General features: G+C 44.5%; 4 protein-coding genes across 4 annotated transcripts; all 4 read left to right on the top strand.

Moving 5' to 3' along the window:
- Window positions 1-233: 233 nt before the first annotated feature.
- Window positions 234-1,366, top strand: LOC127776325 (putative 12-oxophytodienoate reductase 3). The gene is given in 3 exon segments (XM_052302679.1): window positions 234-588; window positions 692-1,118; window positions 1,120-1,366. Coding segments are annotated over 3 exon segments (1,029 nt in total).
- Window positions 1,367-3,539: 2,173 nt separating this feature from the next.
- LOC127775833 (putative 12-oxophytodienoate reductase 4) lies at window positions 3,540-5,179 on the top strand. The gene is made up of 2 exons (XM_052302139.1): window positions 3,540-3,991; window positions 4,123-5,179. The coding sequence occupies exons 1-2, from the start codon at window positions 3,616-3,618 to the stop codon at window positions 4,899-4,901; spliced, it is 1,155 nt and encodes a 384-aa protein (XP_052158099.1). The 5' UTR covers window positions 3,540-3,615; the 3' UTR covers window positions 4,902-5,179.
- Window positions 5,180-10,813: 5,634 nt separating this feature from the next.
- Window positions 10,814-14,701, top strand: LOC127777551 (putative 12-oxophytodienoate reductase 5). Its single transcript, XM_052304158.1, is given in 3 exon segments — window positions 10,814-11,004; window positions 11,006-11,197; window positions 13,826-14,701. Coding segments are annotated over 3 exon segments (1,128 nt in total). The 5' UTR covers window positions 10,814-10,851; the 3' UTR covers window positions 14,609-14,701.
- Window positions 14,702-15,956: 1,255 nt separating this feature from the next.
- On the top strand, window positions 15,957-17,579 carry LOC127777556 (putative 12-oxophytodienoate reductase 6). Its single transcript, XM_052304162.1, has 2 exons — window positions 15,957-16,449; window positions 16,501-17,579. The coding sequence occupies exons 1-2, from the start codon at window positions 16,064-16,066 to the stop codon at window positions 17,393-17,395; spliced, it is 1,281 nt and encodes a 426-aa protein (XP_052160122.1). The 5' UTR covers window positions 15,957-16,063; the 3' UTR covers window positions 17,396-17,579.
- Window positions 17,580-19,310: the final 1,731 nt, after the last annotated feature.

Raw genomic sequence — 19,310 nt, 5'->3', positions numbered from 1 at the left:
CGTGCGCACACTTGCCATAATTGGCCATCTTAGCCGCCGCTGCTCGTACCACACTCCCATAATCCGACACCTATAAGTACTATCGGACACCAACCCGGTTGGAAACACAGCAAAACTAAAAACAGAGCAGCAGCAAGAAACAAACAGAGAGAAATCCAGAGCATTTTGGGTGTTTTTGGCATCGCGAGATCCACACCGAAAAACCAGTAAGAATCAAGCTAGGAGTAGTTAACATGGTGCAAGCGCAAGCAGCGACAGAGGCGGCGATCCCGCTGATGGCGCCGTACAAGATGGGGCGGTTCGAGCTCTTCCACCGTGTGGTGCTCGCGCCGCTGACGCGGTGCCGCTCCTACGGCCACGTGCCGCAGCCGCACGCGGCGGTGTACTACTCGCAGCGCGCCACCAACGGCGGCCTCCTCATCTCGGAGTCCACCGGCGTGTCCGCCACCGGGGAGGGCTACCCGGAGATCCCGGGCGTCTGGACGCGGCAGCAGGTCGAGGCGTGGAAACCCATCGTCGACGCCGTCCACCGCAAGGGCGCGCTCTTCTTCTGCCAGCTAGCGCACGTCGGCAGGGCCTCCACAAACGGTAACTATATACAGTATATTGCCGGTGATTGATCGATCAACATAAGGTCTTTGCGAATTGTGCTTTGTTGATTGATTCGATTAATTGCGAGATGAACCAACAGATTTCCAGCCCAATGGACAGGCGCCGATCTCAAGCACCGACAAGCAGATCACACCGGACGATTCACACATGGTGTACTCCAAGCCCCGGCGGCTGCGGACGGACGAGATCCCTCAGATCGTCGACGATTTCAGGGTGGCCGCGCGGAACGCCATCGAGGCGGGGTTCGACGGCGTGGAGATCCACGGCGCGCATGGCTACCTCATCGATCAATTCATGAAGGACAGCGCCAACGACCGGACCGACCAGTACGGTGGCAGCCTCGAGAACCGCTGCCGCTTCGCCGTCGAGGTGATCGACGCCGTCGTCGCCGAGGTGGGAGCTGACCGTGTTGGTGTCAGATTGTCGCCGTATATCGATTTTATGGACTGCTTCGACTCCGACCCGGAGGCTCTCGGCTCATACATGGTGCAGCGACTCAACAAGTACCCGGGGCTCCTCTACTGCCACATGGTGGAGCCGAGGATGGCCATCGTCGAAGGACGGAGGAAGATCACCCATGGCCTCCTGCCATTTCGGAAGCAATTCAATGGCACTTTCATTGCCTCCGGAGGGTATGACCGGGAGGAAGGGAACAAGGTGGTGGATGATGGCTATGCCGACCTCGTCGCCTATGGGAGGCTCTTCTTGGGCAACCCCGACTTGCCAAGGAGGTTCGAGCTCAATGCACCATTAAACAAGTATGATAGATCTACATTTTACACACATAATTCCGTCGTTGGCTACACGGATTACCCTTTCCTTGAGGAGAAGAAAGAGGACTCAGCTACGGTAATTGTTTGATTGTCACCTAAATCGCCGAGTTTAATTTTTTTTTCTGGATCAATAATGTGTGCTTGCCATGCGTAACACGCTTGAGTAGATTTTGATGCATACATGTTTGTAATTTAACCAAGGTTATCTTTTATTAATGAGTATTTATTGTATTGATGCCGCCAAATATATGGATTACATGTGCCGTTGACTTATTTTACTCATTATCATGATGTGACAAATCAGAAGATCTAGAAATGTGTAAATTAGATCTACCGATTGAGATCACCTTCATGGATCTACCTCCCCCGCCCTCCCTCGTTTCAAGTCACCCCCATCTCGTCTCCTCATATCTACCACGCACCTTGGTTCCATGCCTTCAAACCCTACTCTCCTTTGTCGGATCTATAATGCCCCACCCACCACATTATCTAGTAGTGGGGCTCCATTGCAATCTATCAGGAGAGCCTCTCCATGCTCACCGGCGAGGTTGACGACACCATGGTCGATGAGGGAGTCGCTATGTCATTGCCTACGGCGATTCTAGCGTGGGGTGAAGATCACGCCTGGCCCATATATCAACCTTGTCTGGGTGGTTTATGCAGTACTTCTCCCCCCGCCCTGAGCCAGCTTATCCCAATGAGGTCTTGTTGCCCTATTTCCCTCATTCCTTGCGAACCTTTGCTTGAGAAATGGTTCCTGTAGGGCACTTTGTGTGTCAAATTTGTTTGTGCACGAATCTTTACCGCGGTAGCTTGGCTGTTTCAGAAGATGTGTCATTTATCATGTCCTTGACGTACCACTAATCTATCTATATATGTTATAACTAGGAGATTTGCTCCAGTCAAATTAAAAGTATCTCAAGATACCAGTACCTTACGGTACCAAATTGTTTTCGATCGTTGGATCTAGCTGGACAGGATGGACATTGTTAGATCCAACAATCGGAAACGATTTGGTACCAAGAGATACCGGTACCTCGGTGTACTTTTATTGGATCGGAGCAAATATCTCTAACTAGACATTGTGAAAAAGCTTCCATATTAACTCAAACGATGTGATCATTTATTAGTTGGGTTGTATTTTTATATATGGAGAACCTGTTAACCAAAACATTCAATTGTTTATCTTTTTGAAAAGGAAACATTCAATTGTTTATCACTATGAACTCTTTAAGTTTTAGTTCTTCTAATATACAATAACTCAAAAATTCAAATTGAATAAATATAAAGACGTACCTATCTTGAAATTTAATTCTAAAATTCGAATTCATAATTAGAAACTCATAGCTGGTGTGGACTCTACCTTTAGTATAACCTGCTACAATTAAAATTTTATTTATACTATCAATAATAATAGCCCGTGGGTTACTACTACTAGTAAAATTGTATTAGATGCAGTGTTGTACTCCCTCCACCCCATTTTAAGTGCAGCCATGTTTTTCCATGCTAAACTTTAATCGTCCGTCTTATTTAATTTTTTTTAAAAAAATAAAAACATAAGTCACACATAAAGTACTATTCATGTTTTATCATCCCATAACAACAAAAATACTAATTATAAAAAAAATTCAAATAAGACGGACTATTAAAATTAGGCACGAAAACTTATGGTTGCACTTAAAATGGAATGGAGGGAGTATATTTTTATATACATGTTCTTAACGATCCAAAAGAAAAAAAAAGAGGTGAAAAATAAACTATCATGAAAAAAATATCTCAACATCTTTTTTTAAAAATGGATTGATTTGATTTCGTAAGCAACTTTCATATAGAAACTTTTTGTAAAAAAACACACCGTTTAACCGTTTGAAAAGCGCGCGAGGAAAACGATGCACCGGTCATCAGCACCGGACGGCTGTTGCATTAAAGAATGTTTAGAAAATTAGAACCACGCATTCCCGCACACGAGGAAAATCAGTGCGTTCTCCCGGGAAAGGAGAAACTTTCCTACCGACCAGACGATGACGGAGAGGGTGACGCAGGAAAGATCCGATCGAACAGCAATGCGCACATTTCCGTCAAGCCGCCAGGGTCCCACTCGGACGCTATAAGTGAAAGAGCATCATCAACCCTTGGACCATCGGACTCGGAGCAAAACACAATAGAGAAGCAGAGTGAGCTAGTAGCAGAGGCCACACTCACACACCAACCAAAGCTAACTAGCGTTGAGATGGCGCGCGAGGCGGAGAAGGACGCGGCGGCGGCGGCGGCGGCGGCGGCGGAGATCCCGCTGCTGACGCCGTACAGGATGGGGCGGTTCGAGCTCTCCCACCGTGTGGTGCTCGCGCCGCTCACGCGGAACCGCTCCTACGGCAACGTGCCGCGGCCGCACGCGGTGCTGTACTACACGCAGCGCGCCACCAGCGGCGGCCTCCTCGTCACGGAGGCCACCGGCGTCTCCGCCACCGCGCAGGGCTACCCGGACACCCCCGGCATCTGGACGCAGCAGCAGGTCGAGGCGTGGAAGCCCATCGTCGACGCCGTCCACCGCAAGGGCGCCCTCTTCTTCTGCCAGCTCTGGCACGTCGGCAGGGTCTCCACCAACGGTATGTACTCGGACTTCACATAGTTAAGTTGCTGGCAATTGATTCATAGGTTTTTGTTAAGTTTTTGGGTTTCTTGCAAATTGTTCTCTTTGGCTGATTGAATTGCAAACCATGAATTAATTACCCGACAGAATACCAACCTGACGGGCAGGCGCCAATCTCAAGCACGGACAGGCAGATCACACCGGACGATTCAGGCATCGTCTACTCGAAACCCCGGCGGCTGAGGACGGAGGAGATCCCTCAGACCATCGACGACTTCAGGCGAGCCGCGCGGAACGCCATCGAGGCCGGGTTCGACGGCGTGGAGATCCACGGCGCGCACGGCTACCTCCTGGAGCAGTTCATGAAGGACAGCGCCAACGACCGCACCGACGAGTACGGCGGCGGCCTCGAGAACCGGTGCCGCTTCGTTTTCGAGGTGATCGACGCCATCGTCGCCGAGGTTGGAGCGCACCGTGTGGGGATCAGGCTGTCACCGTTCATCGACTACATGGACTGCGTCGACTCCGACCCGGTGGCTCTCGGCTCGTACATGGTGCAGCAGCTCAACAAGCACCCGGGGTTTCTCTACTGCCACATGGTGGAGCCAAGAATGGCCATCGTCGAAGGACGCAGGAAGATCACCCATGGCCTCCTGCCATTCCGGAAGCTGTTCAATGGCACTTTCATCGCTGCCGGAGGATACGATCGGGAGGAAGGGAACAAGGTGATAGCCGATGGATATGCTGACCTCGTCGCCTACGGGAGGCACTTCTTGGCCAATCCGGACTTGCCCAAGAGGTTCGCGATCAACGCACCATTGAACAAGTATAATAGGTCTACATTTTATATACAGGATCCTGTCGTTGGCTACACAGACTATCCTTTCCTTGATGAGAAAGACGAGGGCGCTGCTACTTATGCTTAATTCTCAATTAAATTGTCAACTTGAAATGTTCGGTTTAGTAGTGTGCACTATATTTGTGATGCACTCATAAGTGACCCTCACTTCCATCCATCCATCTTTTTTTTTTATGTTTGCGTATATCAATTTTTTGCACCTCGATGTGAATTTTGTTTATGTAGGTATGTAACCATGGGCATGATGTGCTGTTGTCAAGCCTGTTGTGGTTTCATGCCAAAACTTACCCTACCAAATAATTGGTACTTCAAATAGTAACTTATAATTGTTTGGATTAATGCCAAATTTACCAAATGTAATGCAACTCCTATAACCCAACTCTTCCAAACCATTAGAAGTGTCAAAATTTGCTCATGATTTAACACTACCAATGATTTGGTAGGACGCCAAATCAAATAAGCCCGAGATTAATCTATGAGTAAATTGCACCCACGGTGCATTAACTTGGCAGGTGAGTGCAATTCAGTGCAATAACTTGAGAGATTAGCATTTTAGTACAACAACTTAGCATATATGTGCAATTTAGTATAATAACTTTATAAGTGATCATATAAATGCGATAACTTGCAAGACAGGTACGGTTTTGATATAATAAATTAAGAAGTTATGTGACAACTTAATTATTTGGAGTATTTTTTATATAAATTCAATTTTTAAGTACTTATTATGACAATATACTAGTGTGGATTTGTATAAGCATATTTATATTTTTATCCTAATAACTAATAACCAAAAGTCAATTAAACAGGATATAGAAATTATTATATTTAGGATGATATTTGAGAAGGTGAAGAAAACAAAAAAAATTCTTAAAGGTAATTGGATGTAAATTGTATATGCAGTATAATTCTTAAAGATTAAATTCAATATTATAAGATAATATCCGTAGGATTACTATGTAATGACATATTGACATCGTAAAAAAAACTCACCCAACATATACTTAGCCAAGTTGATGTACCAAAATACTAAATTGTTAAGTTTCTGTACTAGAACACACCCACTTATCAAGTTGTTGCACTTCGATGTTCAATTCTCAAGTTTTTACACTATATCGCACCCACATGCCAAGTTGTTGTACCGTGGGTGCAATTTACTCTTAATCTATTCTATCCATACCGCTAAAAAAATATGTTCTTTTCTTCTCTGACCCGCATCAACAGTAGTACACTATTCTTAAAAGAGCACCAACACTAATACACTACTTCTTCTATTTTAAAATATAAAACATATTTTATTTCATTAGGATAACCTTTAAAAAATTATCCTATATAGAATATCAATTATATCATGGAAAATAATAATCATAAGTGAGTATATTTTTTAATACGGGTATAATAAATTTAAATTTTTGTGTCATAAAACTATATCCAATAGAGTAAAGTGTTGGTCAAAGCTTTGTCTAAGCTCACGTAAATGAAATCTTATCCTAACAAAACAAAATAGAACTTATATTTTAAAAACGGAAATACTTGACCTTTCCTTAATTATTATGAGATATCAAGCAAATATGTAGCAGGAAAAATTAAAGAGGGCAAAACTAAAATTTGTATGTACATCACCGTGTTGTGAAGTATCACGTATTACTAGATAGATACCCCACATATTGTTGTCGAAGAATTGTAATGAATAATAATATATATGAGTTGTATTATTTTCTTTCTCACTATATGGTTTTCTTTCATGTGCTTATATATGGGTATCTTGATCAATTATCCAAAGACTGTAAATGATTAAATTGTATGGTATGACTTTAGGGATAAAAGGTGCAATTTTTATCTTTGATGAATAATCCAAATGTTAAAAATACTTGAGATAACGTGGCTTTACAATAGAAGAGAGAATTAGTATTAACTATATTTAGTGAGTATAAACTTTACGATTTTTATAGATATACGGTATGAAAGCAACTAATATTAGAGTAAACGGCACTGTGTTGCAAGGTTTGCAAAAACCATTTAGTCACCAGGCATACAGCTCCCTAATGATCTCAACGATAACCATGATTACCGTTGGTTTGACGACAGAAACTGGCAAAATTTAAATAAGTTTTGCCAAAAGTTTGAATTTCACTTTAAATATCTCCGATCCTATTCAGCTTGGCCAGTTTACTAAATGGTTTCTCAATTATATAGCTTGATTAACTTGGTGGCTAGTTTCTCAATTTTAAACCCTTCGATGTAGAGTAGAGTAGTAGAAAAAAAGGGCTACGAGTGTGATGAGAATCCATAAATTATAAGTTTATTGTCTTTTGTTATCAACTTAGATTAAGCTTTTAAGTTAAACTAATCGGTGCATGCAACTCAATATGATATCTAACCTACAGATATTAGAGTTCATATATATTCTAGCCGACACGTAATTAAATAAAATTGTAGTCCACTTTTATTCCACACTATAGATTTTAGGGGATCTTGTGTGAAGGGGTGTGCTGGAATATAAAGCGATTGAATTATCCATTTTTTTTACGTCTACTTAAGCTTCTGTTTTGAATTGATCGATGCATTTAACTTTATACCACAAAAGTACGCTGCGAGATCGATCGTCACAATCGCATTATGGATTAATTAATAGAAAGTCTTAATTGCACAGTGAGCCAGCACGTACGAGGCATTAGGGCATTCCCAACCCAATGACTATGATGGTATCTATAGTATTAAATAAGTTGCCACCTAGGACAAAATAATGTGGCAAGTGAATAAATAAGGAAAGAGAAGGAAACCATGTCTTGCATAAGACATGGTTCCTACACAATATCCAAGACATCATGTGAGATAAGTAGCATTAAATTGAAGTATGGAATAGTGGTGTTTGCATTGGAAAAGTAGTGTCTAGTACTAGTTTCTTAATAATGTGAAGTTTATGGAAACCATATCTAGTGTTATGGATTAGGACTGCGCTTACTAAGCGTCACCGTTCGTCAACACAGGTAGGCCGAACCCAACGTATTCACTGATGTTGGCAATGGCAGGACGTAGCAGCGCTCAACGCCACACATATCTGGGCATGGCTGCATGAACATCGATTTTCTTAATCCCCGGAGATATTAATTTATGCTGCCTATCTTCTACGATGCTTCCTAGAGGACCTAATAATTTTGTTTCTTCCTCCGTAATCCCCTTTGCTAAAGTCGGCTCCACTGTTTTGTCAGCTCCAACATTTAGTTAAGCTATCCGGATAAGCACTTAATTAAGCAGGCTTGCCTTCTACAAAGAAAATGAGATTAACTGTAGCCCAACTTTCTTTCGTAATACTACCAATTAGAGAAATGGTTTGTTAATAAGTAAGATTGTTCTAGAAGAGTAACTGAAAATAGCTATATATTTCAAAGAAAAAAACATAACACAACAAACTATGGTAATCTTATTTATTTTGAAGCTAGATCGAGCTAAGGGTTATTTATTTTACTTTAGATGACGTAGCACCTATAGAATGATGTGACATAAATCATGTGCTCCTTCCGTGCTAAAATATAACAACATATAACATTTAAGATTTGTTTCAAAATATAACAACTTCTTCACTAACATAGTAACATCTTATTCCCAACCAATCACAACCTTTCTCCGCATCCACCTCCACTTTTCAACCAATCACAATATTCCTCTATTTAATTCTACCACTTTCTTCTTAAGCAAAATTTGTTCCAGGACACTCAAAAATCGTGTAATTAGCTATGGGACACCGTAAAAACGTGACACTGCCAATGGACACTACAAAAGTTATATAATTGGTCGTAGGACACTGGAAGCATTAGTTTATAATTTTCGGGCTGAAAGAGGGGAGAGGAATTTCGAAATGGCGGGAATGCCCCCCTCTACTCCTTCCTTTCTTCTCAATGCAATCGACATGTGGGCCCGCACATAGTGTCATCGTCCTCCTCTCGCGTGCGCCCGACGCTCTCCGACACCGCTTTATCCCTTCCAAAATCCGATCGATTCCCTTGCCCGTTTCCAAAATAAGTTGAGGGGATTTGATGCCCTCACTTTCCTCCTCGATTCCCCTCAAGAATTCCTTTGAAATCTCGATCTAAATCACTTGGATTTGAGTAAAGTTCGAGCTTTCCTTTACTGGTGAAGAACCCTAATTTTTCCAATTCTTTTCCGCCACATCCGATCCAGATTCTTCCTCCACCATTAAATAGCATGCCCAGAGCTCCTCTCTCGAATTCCCCTTTAGCCCTAGCTTGCCGCCACCCGGAATCCTCTCTCCGTGCGACGTTTCTCTCTTCGCCGCCGCCGCACTCCGGTTGTGCCACGCCGTCGTCCTGGTCTCCCTTATTGCAAGGTCCCCAGCTGGCGCACGGCTTGAAGATGAATGGGTATTCATCCTGCCAGATGCACATGACGAGAGACTACCCGGTGCTCAACGTGCCGGAGGTGCCCGAGCCGGAGATGGTTCCGGCTAGAGGACGACTACACTGTGCGCGGGCCCACATGTCGGCTGCATCGAGAAGAAAGGAAGGAGTGGAGGGGGGCATTTATGTCATTTTAAAATTTCTCTCCCCTCTTCACCAGCTTGGTAATTATAAAATAATGTACTCTCCAGTGTCCTACAACCAATTACACAACTTTGGTAGTGTCCATCGGCAGTGTCACGTTTTTACGAAGTCCCTCAGCCAATTACACGATTTTTTAGTGTCCTATAGCAAATTTTTCCTTCTTACTACCTTGTTCAACCCTACAAATCCTTATATTCTGAAACGGAGGGATTTTTTTTTCTCAATTTAGCTGGTCACAATTTGAAGTAAATTAGGGGTTTGTCCCAACCCTTTTTTTTCATATTTAAATTAGAACTTTTTTTGTGTGATTAATGGCAGGGGCTGACGATGGAAATCATATTTATTATCTAGAAATATTCGTAACTAATAACCAGCATCAGTCATTCGAGTAAACTATGAGTACCATCTGATTACCTTAGGTGATCAGCTGGTGCGTGTGTGTGCGATATTCACCCCATTGACCGAAGCGCATACATAACCCATACCCGTAGCTTTTACAGCAAATTAAAATGGTTATCAATAAAACACTTGGCACACGATTAACACAAATAAATTACAAACGGCCACACAGTGGGGGATGTTTGACAATCAGAATCTCTATGATCAGCTGTTGATCACTCACGCACCTTTCTTATGCTCGCGTCATTTCTTGGTCATGCTGATGGAGACTCATCAAACCACACCTCGGCTGTGTTTAGTTGGATACAAAGTTTGGATTTTGGTTGAAATTGAAGATGATGTGACTGAAAAATTGTGTGTGTATGACAGGTTGATGTGATGGAAAATGACTGAAGTTTGGATCCAAACTTTGGATCTAAACACAGCCTCGTGTATTGTTTGTTATTATATGAAAAAAAAAAGAAACGCCTCATATGGTAATAGTCCATAAAGTAATAATAGACGTATTTCCATTCGTCAGAGAGACAGAGACTGCTACGTGAGATAAAGAAAGTGACATGAGAGCGGGGTCAGAAATATCGTGCAGGGAACCATTGAAAATGGGAAACTCTGCATGCACATGGATGATTGGTCAATGATAAAGTGCGCCGAGCCGCCGGTCCCACTTCAAACACGAACACCTAAAAATAGAACTCCCGACTAAGGGTGTGTTTGAGGAGAAGGGGATTAAGGTGATTGGGAAGATACGCAAAACGAGGTGAGCCATTAGCTCATGATTAATTGAGTATTAACTATTTTAAATTTTAAAAATGGATTAATATGATTTTTTAAAGCAACTTTCATATAGAAATTTTTTTAAAAAAATACACCGTTTAGTAGTTTAAAAAGTGTACGCGCGGAAAACAAGACACAATCTCCTCTATCCCCCCCGGAACGAACAGAGCCTAAATACAGTTCACCACAACCAAAAGCGTTCATCAAGAAGTCAAGCAGAGCAAAGTTCAGAAGCAAGCAAGAGAGAGGCAGAAGCGTTCATCAGAAGAAAGCCGAGGCGAGATGGTCAACCAAGCCGCGATGCCGCTGCTGACAACGTACAAGCAGGGTGGTGGCAAGCTCGATCTCCCCCACCGTGTGGTGCTCTCGCCGATGACGCGGTGCCGATCCTACGGCAACGTGCCGCAGCCGCACGCGGCGCTGTACTACACGCAGCCGCGCCACCCGCGGCGGCCTCCTCATCACGGAGGCCACCGGCGTCTCCGACACCGCGCAGGGGTACCCGGAGACACCCGGCGTCTGGACGCGGGAGCACGTCGAGGCGTGGAAGCCCATCGTCGACGCCGTCCACCGCAAGGGCGCCCTCTTCATCTGCCAGCTCTGGCACGTCGGAAGAGTCTCCACCAACGGTACGCCATCGAATGCTTACTCCTAATTTCTTACTGCATCCGTCTTAAAATATATTTTTAAATCCTGACACGATCTTCAAAATGCTACTTTGACCAACAATATCTATAAAAGTATTATGCTTTAAATAAAAAGAGTTGCATATTATAATAGTTTGTTTAATGGTAAATCTAATGATATCAATTTTACATGATTGATGTTTTTATTTTTTCCTACTAATAGTTACTTCCTCCGTTTCACAATGTAAGACTTTCTAGCATTGATATTATTAGATTTACCATAATATGCTAGAAAGTCTTACATTGTGAAACGGAGGAAGTAAATATTAAAAATGTTTGACTTATTACTATGTTAAAAATGCTTATATTTTGAGATGGAGGGAGTAGCATGATTGAATAAGTGTTTGATTAAAACAAAACAGCGAACACACAGAAAATAGGGAAACCCTATATTTTATTAATCATGATTCATTAACATGAATGTTTACAAATACATAAGAGGGCTCCCGCAGGAGTTCGCCTTTTGCCTTCACGAGGAATGCTTAATGGAAAGGTATGCTGACTGGAGATTGCGTGCAGTCCGCTGATTCCTGGCGCCTAGCAATGAGGCTGTCGGTTAATTACATCCACAAGACGAGCCTATAGAATACCTCCGATTAAGCTGCGCTTTATGATCGTCATCTTTAAAATTATTTGCTCGTCGAAGGTTGAGGTTGGTGCAGATTTAATGGTGAATATAGTGAATGTGTAACATGTGGCTTTGTTTTGCCAAAATCCAGTCACAATACACTACCATCACGTCGGTGTGTGGAGGGAATTTGGTGAAGCGGGTGACTTTTGCCTCATCGGTACCCAGTCATGTACCCCGGCCTTCATCAAACATGGATTTTGTGGTTGCTTTTGCCTCGTCGGTGCCCAACAACGGTATATCCGGCTCCCGTCCATTTTAGACGTATTAATAGTATAGTGACCTGGCCTTGTTGGCACTCGGCCATAATTTCGTCTAGTCTCGTCGGTCATAGACAAATGAAATGAATGAATAGCTGCAGCCTTGTTAGCTTTAGCCAATACGTTGTCCGGCCTCGTCGGTCTCAGACATAGCATAAATAATGATAAATCGGCCATTTCATCTCGTCGACACTCGGCCACGATGTCGACGTGTGTTTTAAATCTGTACGCCTCGCCCTCATGACTAGCGGCGTTGTTTTATTTAGCGAATAATGGTTGTCTTTAGAAATTGTGAGAATTGCTCCCGCCCATCCGGTAGAATTTTGAGAGGGAAAGAATTGCTCCCGTACATGATATGCACGAGGCAATATGTGACTCATCCGGCATGAATATAAATATGTATAAATCATGGTTGGTCTGATGCCAATATGACTCAAACTCATCCCAAGTTTATATAAAATAAGTATCCACATCCAATATTTGATATTGATAATTTAGACGGTCCAACCCTCACGAAGGTTAGGCTCGCCTTGTATTTATTTGTAGCTCATATTAATTGCTTGACAAAGATGGCGTGTGCGTGTGCATGCGCCGCTTGGCTACAAGTTCACAACATGTCCACGACATATTCGTCAGTGCTCCACTTTACTATTTTACTGGTCGAGCTGCGCAACTGCACAACACTACGATGTATATTTGCTCCCTCTAGGAGATAATGCCGGGATATGCATAATATCTGCACAGCACTACGTCGTTGTTGTGTTATCTTGGATAAGCAGCTTGACGGAGAACGAGATCGGCTTCTTGTCGAGGACTCGCCGATAGAGATGCTATCGGCACCGGCGAATACATATCGCTGATCCGTGATCCGCGCCTTGCGCCATGGGCGTGCATCTTCCTTCTGATCTCTCTCTCTCAATATAAGTGGGTGCGTGTGTGAACCTCTCTAGGGCATATTGCTGCTTAATGGCGCAGTGCTTGTGCCGTGTGTTCCTCTTCTTCCCCCAGCCGCGACGAGGGGTCAACTGCTTTATATAGGCAGCGACGACCACAGCGGCCTCGCTAATCCTCCGCGAATCGAGCGTGATAACGCATTTAATCTGTTTTGGCCTCATCGATCTGCTGCCGCAGATAAGTGCGACGCATGCAGATGCCGGCCACCTGATGCATGCGGATAGAGTTGCTGGTGTTGGAGATAATCACTGAGATTAACATTGCTGATGACGGTGGGCCCCACGTCTTATTTGAATTTGTTACCAGTGATAATTACCCACCGTTGAAGTAACAAACCGATTAATGGGTATACTGCTAGTACTAGTTGATTTCTTCTCTTTTCAAGCGTATATCTCTTCAATTGTGCATCAAACTTGAATTCTATTCGAACCATTATTTTCTATTTGAAATGTACAACAAAACGAGTCCAATATTGATTATATTCGGACATCGTGTGATATTTGAATTTTTCGGGGCCCACACGTCATAGACACATCTCTCATGTATTCAGTAAAATTGGGTTGCAAATAATATTCTCATGTAAAATTAAATGCTCAATAATTTATTATTTCTTCTATGAATTTTTAGCACAAAAATTCATCAAACAATAAGTACGATTTTAGCATCGACAATGAGTAAAGTTGTGCTTCTGGTATTGACTCTGCTCTGCAAAACATGGGAACCCAACGGACTACCAGCCAAATGGGCAGGCACCGATCTCAAGCTCCGACATACAGATCACGCCGGACGGTTCAGGGATCGTGTACTCCAAGCCTCGCCGGCTGCGGGTCGACGAGATCCCTCAGATCGTCGACGACTTCAGGCTCGCCGCGCGGAACGCCATCGAGGCCGGGTTCGACGGCGTGGAGATCCACGGCGCCAACGGCTACCTCCTCGAGCAATTCATGAAGGACAGCTCCAACGACCGCGCCGACGAGTACGGCGGCAGCCTCGAGAACCGGTGCCGCTTCGCCGTCGAGGTGATCGACGCCGTCGTCGGCGAGATCGGCGCCCACCGCGTCGGCATCAGGCTGTCGCCGTTCCTGGACTTCATGGACTGCGTCGACTCCGACCCGGAGGCTCTCGGCTCGTACATGGTGGAGCAGCTGAACAAGCACGAGGATTTCCTCTACTGCCACATGGTGGAGCCTCGCATGGCCATCGTCGACGGCCGCCGGCAGATTCAGCATGGCCTGCAGCCATTCAGGAAAGCTTTCAAGGGCACGTTCATCGCCGCAGGAGGGTATGACCGGGAGGAAGGCAACAAGGTGATCGAAAATGGCTACACTGATCTTGTCTCCTATGGGAGGCTCTTCTTGGCGAACCCTGACCTGCCTAGGAGGTTCGAGCTTGATGCGCCATTGAACAAGTATGATCGCAACACATTCTACACTCAAGACCCAATTGGTGGATACACGGACTACCCTTTTCTCGACGATGAGGATCAGAAGAACTCGGTTGCTGATGCTTAGATTTTGCTATTTTAATTGTTGGTTCTATATATCCACAATAATAATGTGCACGATTCATGTAAGCATGATTAGTATATATGCCTGCGTGCAAGATGTCGAGCTGTTCAGATTGTAGCCAAAAATAAACCTTACTAAATTTTGGCAATACCAAAATTTTGGCAAGTTAGCAATATTGTCAAAATTTTGATAGGATTTCTTATGTATTTATCAAAGTTTGACAACAAACTAAATATAGACACTTTTTGGCAACTTTGCCAGCAAATGGTACGGTTGAAAATGACATCAATCTAAATAGCCCCGTCATTTAAAAGAAATAGTTTTTACTATAAAAAAACGGAGTGGACATGATGATTTGATCAAAAAATTTTAAACAAAAAAATTACTTAAAATTTTAAAGGTAATTTCGCCCTCCCTCGCTCTCTCTCTCCATGGAAATCTTTCCAAATTTGGTTGTGGATAATTTTTAAAATATAAGATTTGATTTTTTTAGGGGGGAAAAGTAGAGAAAAAGGTGATTTGTGTAATTTCCCCCTTTGAATTTTCATCAAATTTCGCTGTAATTCAGTTCAAATTTTTAATTTTTAGCTTCAAAAGTTGGTCAAACATTCTTATTCCCTTCAATTTTTATAACTGAAGTCCCAGTAAAAAAAAATTTTTTGACTGAAGTTATTCACTTTCATATTATGTTTTATAAGAAGTTAGCATTTAAACTACAATTCCGAAATTACAAATTTAAAAATTCAAGTTACCTTATTGCACAATTATGGATGTAGAACCCAAATATATCAGTAATCACAAAATTATCTACTTATCATCCAAAATCAACTAACAAACCAGTTTGGTAGTTTACGACTTTATGGTGCGATTTTTTGTTTGTTTGTGTTACTCTGGTGCAAATTTTGATTTGTAATATCATCTTAGGTGCTTAAAGAAATGAAGTTGGCCGAGCACAAACATAGGTATATGGTGTACCTACGTCATCTGTTGTTCATGCTGATGATCGGCCATAATCTCCATGACCACAGACATGTGTAATATGGTCGTCATGCAAACGAAACATGTCCTGATACAATGTACTCGCGACGCAAACAACAGGGCTGCTGCCTGTTAAGCAGACCAAGTTCACGACGCAAGGCTGACGAAATCACGATACGACATGGTTGGTACGGACGAAGAGTCAACGATCTATATGGAGCCAGCAGCGCAGCGCGATTTTGCAGATCGAAAATATTAGCGTACTCTGCCGGTCAATGGAGACAGCCGCCGTCGCCACGCGCGAGGGTCCACTCCGACATCTATAAATACAACCAAACTCCAACCCCATTCGGCACACAGCCAAAGCGTTTAGCAAGAACAGAGCAAAGCGATAGCAAGAGCTAGCCTAGATCATCGCATCGCATTTGTTAGTTTTCCATACATCATCCAACAGAGCAATCACCAATCAACCGAGACAAGATGGTGCAGCATCATCAGGCGGCGGCGGTGAACGACGATCACGCGATCCCGCTGCTGACACCGTACGCGCAGGCTGGGCGCCCGGGGTCGAAGCTTGACCTCTCCCACCGTGTGGTGCTCGCGCCGATGACGCGGTGCCGCTCCTACGGCAACGTGCCGCAGCCGCACGCGGCGCTGTACTACACGCAGCGCGCCACCCGCGGCGGCCTCCTCATCACGGAGGCCACCGGCGTCTCCGACACCGCGCAGGGGTACCCGGAGACACCCGGCGTCTGGACGCGGGAGCACGTCGAGGCGTGGAAGCCCATCGTCGACGCCGTCCACCGCAAGGGCGCCCTCTTCATCTGCCAGCTCTGGCACGTCGGAAGAGTCTCCAACAACATTACGTGAATATGGACAATGTTAGAAAGTCTTATAATATAAAACGGAGAAAGTAGTTTAGTTGATGTTGTCAATGTCAGTTACTGTCTTACTGATTTGGCCATGTGTTTTCTGATCCTGCTCTGCTATTGCATTGCGAACGTTTTGAATCCTACAGGTTTCCAGCCTGACGGGTCGGCTCCCATCTCAAGCACCGACAAGGCGATCACGCCGGACGGCTCTGGGATGGTGTACTCCAAGCCGCGACGGCTTCGGACAGACGAGATCCCGCAGATCGTCGACGATTTCAGGGTCGCTGCCAGGAACGCGATCGAGGCCGGGTTCGACGGCGTGGAGATCCACGGCGCCAACGGCTACCTCCTCGAGCAATTCATGAAGGACAGCTCCAACGACCGAACCGACGAGTACGGCGGCAGCCTCGAGAACCGGTGCCGCTTCGCCGTCGAGGTGATCGACGCCGTCGTCGGCGAGATCGGCGCCCACCGCGTCGGCATCAGGCTGTCGCCGTTCCTGGACTACATGGACTGCGTCGACTCCGACCCGGAGGCACTCGGCTCGTACATGGTGGAGCAGCTGAACAAGCACGAGGATTTCCTCTACTGCCACATGGTGGAGCCTCGCATGGCCATCGTCGACGGCCGCCGGCACATTCAGCACGGCCTCTTGCCCTTCAGGAAGCAGTTCAATGGCACGTTCATCGCCGCCGGAGGGTACGACCGGGAAGAAGGGAACAAGGCGGTTGCCGATGGCTATGCCGACCTCGTCGCCTATGGGAGGCTCTTCTTGGCGAATCCTGATCTGCCCAAGAGGTTCGAGCTCGATGCGCCCATGAATAACTACGATCGCAACACCTTCTACACGCAGGATCCTGTGGTTGGGTACACCGACTATCCTTTCCTTGACGAGCATCACCATGACGACGACGATGACTCTAATGCTCCTTCTGCTTAAAACCAGTCATGCAACTCTTCAAATCGATCGGCATCAATAATCAATAATGCAGGCACCCGTGCTATCGATTTCACTATTTACCGCTACATTTTCTTTAAGTGATTTATGTACTCTTGTACTATTGTTTATGTTTAGTGTGAGAAGACATCAAGACATGCATCATGCGTGTATATATTTACTGGAATAAAACACGAGTTATATGAACAATGATTTTGTTTTATGGACACTTCTATTATGCGAAAGTTTGCTACTCCCTACGTTTCACATTGCAAGACTTTCTAGCTCATTAATATGTACTCTCCCTCCGTATTTTAATGTATGACGCCGTTGACTTTTTGAGCAATGTTTAACCATTCGTTTTATTCAATTTTTTTGTGAAAATATGAAAATGTTTATGTTATGCTTAGAAAACATTTGATGATGAATCAAGTCACAATAAAATAAATGATAATTATATAAAACTTTTGAATAAGACGAACGGTCAAACGTTGAACAAAAAGTCAACGGTGTCATACATTAAAATATGGAGGTAGTATATGAATGTGGCCAATTCTACAAAGTTTTACATAGTGAAATGGAGAACATGCCTTTGGTCTTTGGTCTTCCCATCCTAGAATTAATCTTCTTCTCGTTCTGTCCATCCCTTATTTGAAATGTTTTAGTTTCAAATGTACTAGCGTTTCAAAATCTTTATCGATTAGAAAGTTTGAAAGACGTGCTCATGATAAACGAGAGAATTATAAAAGCTAAACGGGCTCTCAAGCAAAGTCTTAGCTTAAGTCTCGTTTGCATAGCCATAGTTAAAAAAAATAGAGGTACTCTAGTAAATCAAAGTTGTGCTGAGCAGGCCTGGATTCGGCTCCTCTGACTTTAGGAGCAAACGGCAAAGGTGCACAGTAAAGTGAGTCTGGTGCCGTAGTTAAGAACGAGAAAACGGACAATATACCACTTAATAGATTGGGTTCAGATGAAATGCCACTTAATACAATGCACCAGATAAAACACCACTCAATATGTTGCCTACCAGATGAAATGCCACTTTAGAGATTTTTGTGCCCAAAATGTCCCTATATATATAAGAGAGAGAGAGAAGGAGAGCGAAGCGCCGGGGAGGGCCAGGCAGGCGGCATTGGAGGCCTCACCGGGTGGCGGCGGCGCCGGCCGGCAGGGACAACGGGGAGGAGGATAGGGCGGTGGGCGAGCGGCGGCGAGGACAATGCGGCGGAGGGAGGAGGAGGCGACGGTGCGGGGAAGGAGGACGGGGCAGCGCGCACGCCTACCCGCGTGTTCGCCGGGAAGCGGCAACGGCGGGGGCAAGGGGAGGAGGACGGCGCGGCGAGCAGCAGCGCCTAGGCGGCGAGGGCTCCGCGGTGCTCCCCGGCGCTCCCCTCTCCCCTCCCCGTCCAGCCCTCCCTGGCGCTCCCCTCTTCCTCTCTCTCAGGGACATTTTGGGCACAAAAATCTTTAAAGTGGCATTTCATCCGGTAGGCAACGTATTGGGTGGCATTTTATCTGGTGCATTGTATTGAGTGGCATTTTATCTGAACACAACCTATAGAGTGGCATATTGTCCGCTTTCTCGTTAAGAACAGTGATATGCAGATTTTACTGTAGAAAGTGTTAAGGCCCTCTTTGTTTAGGCTTAGGCTTATTGGCCTAGACTTTTAAGTCAGCTTATTGGCTTATATGATTTATAAGCCAGTAGATTTAATGTCCTAAGTTTAGTGGTGGAGTCATACATCTATCTCATATAAGCTAAAAAAGCTTCTCCAACCTAGCTTTTGGCTTAATAGTGTTAGAGTGGCTTATGGCTTTAAAAAAGCCAAATAAAAAGGCTGCTTGTTTGTTTTGGCTTAGACTTTTCGACTTATAAGTTGGCTTATAAGCCTCCCTCTTTGTTTAGGCTTAGGCTTAT

Source organism: Oryza glaberrima, chromosome 6 (genome assembly GCF_000147395.1).
Source record: "Oryza glaberrima chromosome 6, OglaRS2, whole genome shotgun sequence".
Lineage (NCBI taxonomy): Eukaryota > Viridiplantae > Streptophyta > Magnoliopsida > Poales > Poaceae > Oryza > Oryza glaberrima.
The sequence above is the reverse complement of the archived record's forward strand: the minus strand, read 5'-3'. Positions and strand labels throughout refer to the sequence as shown.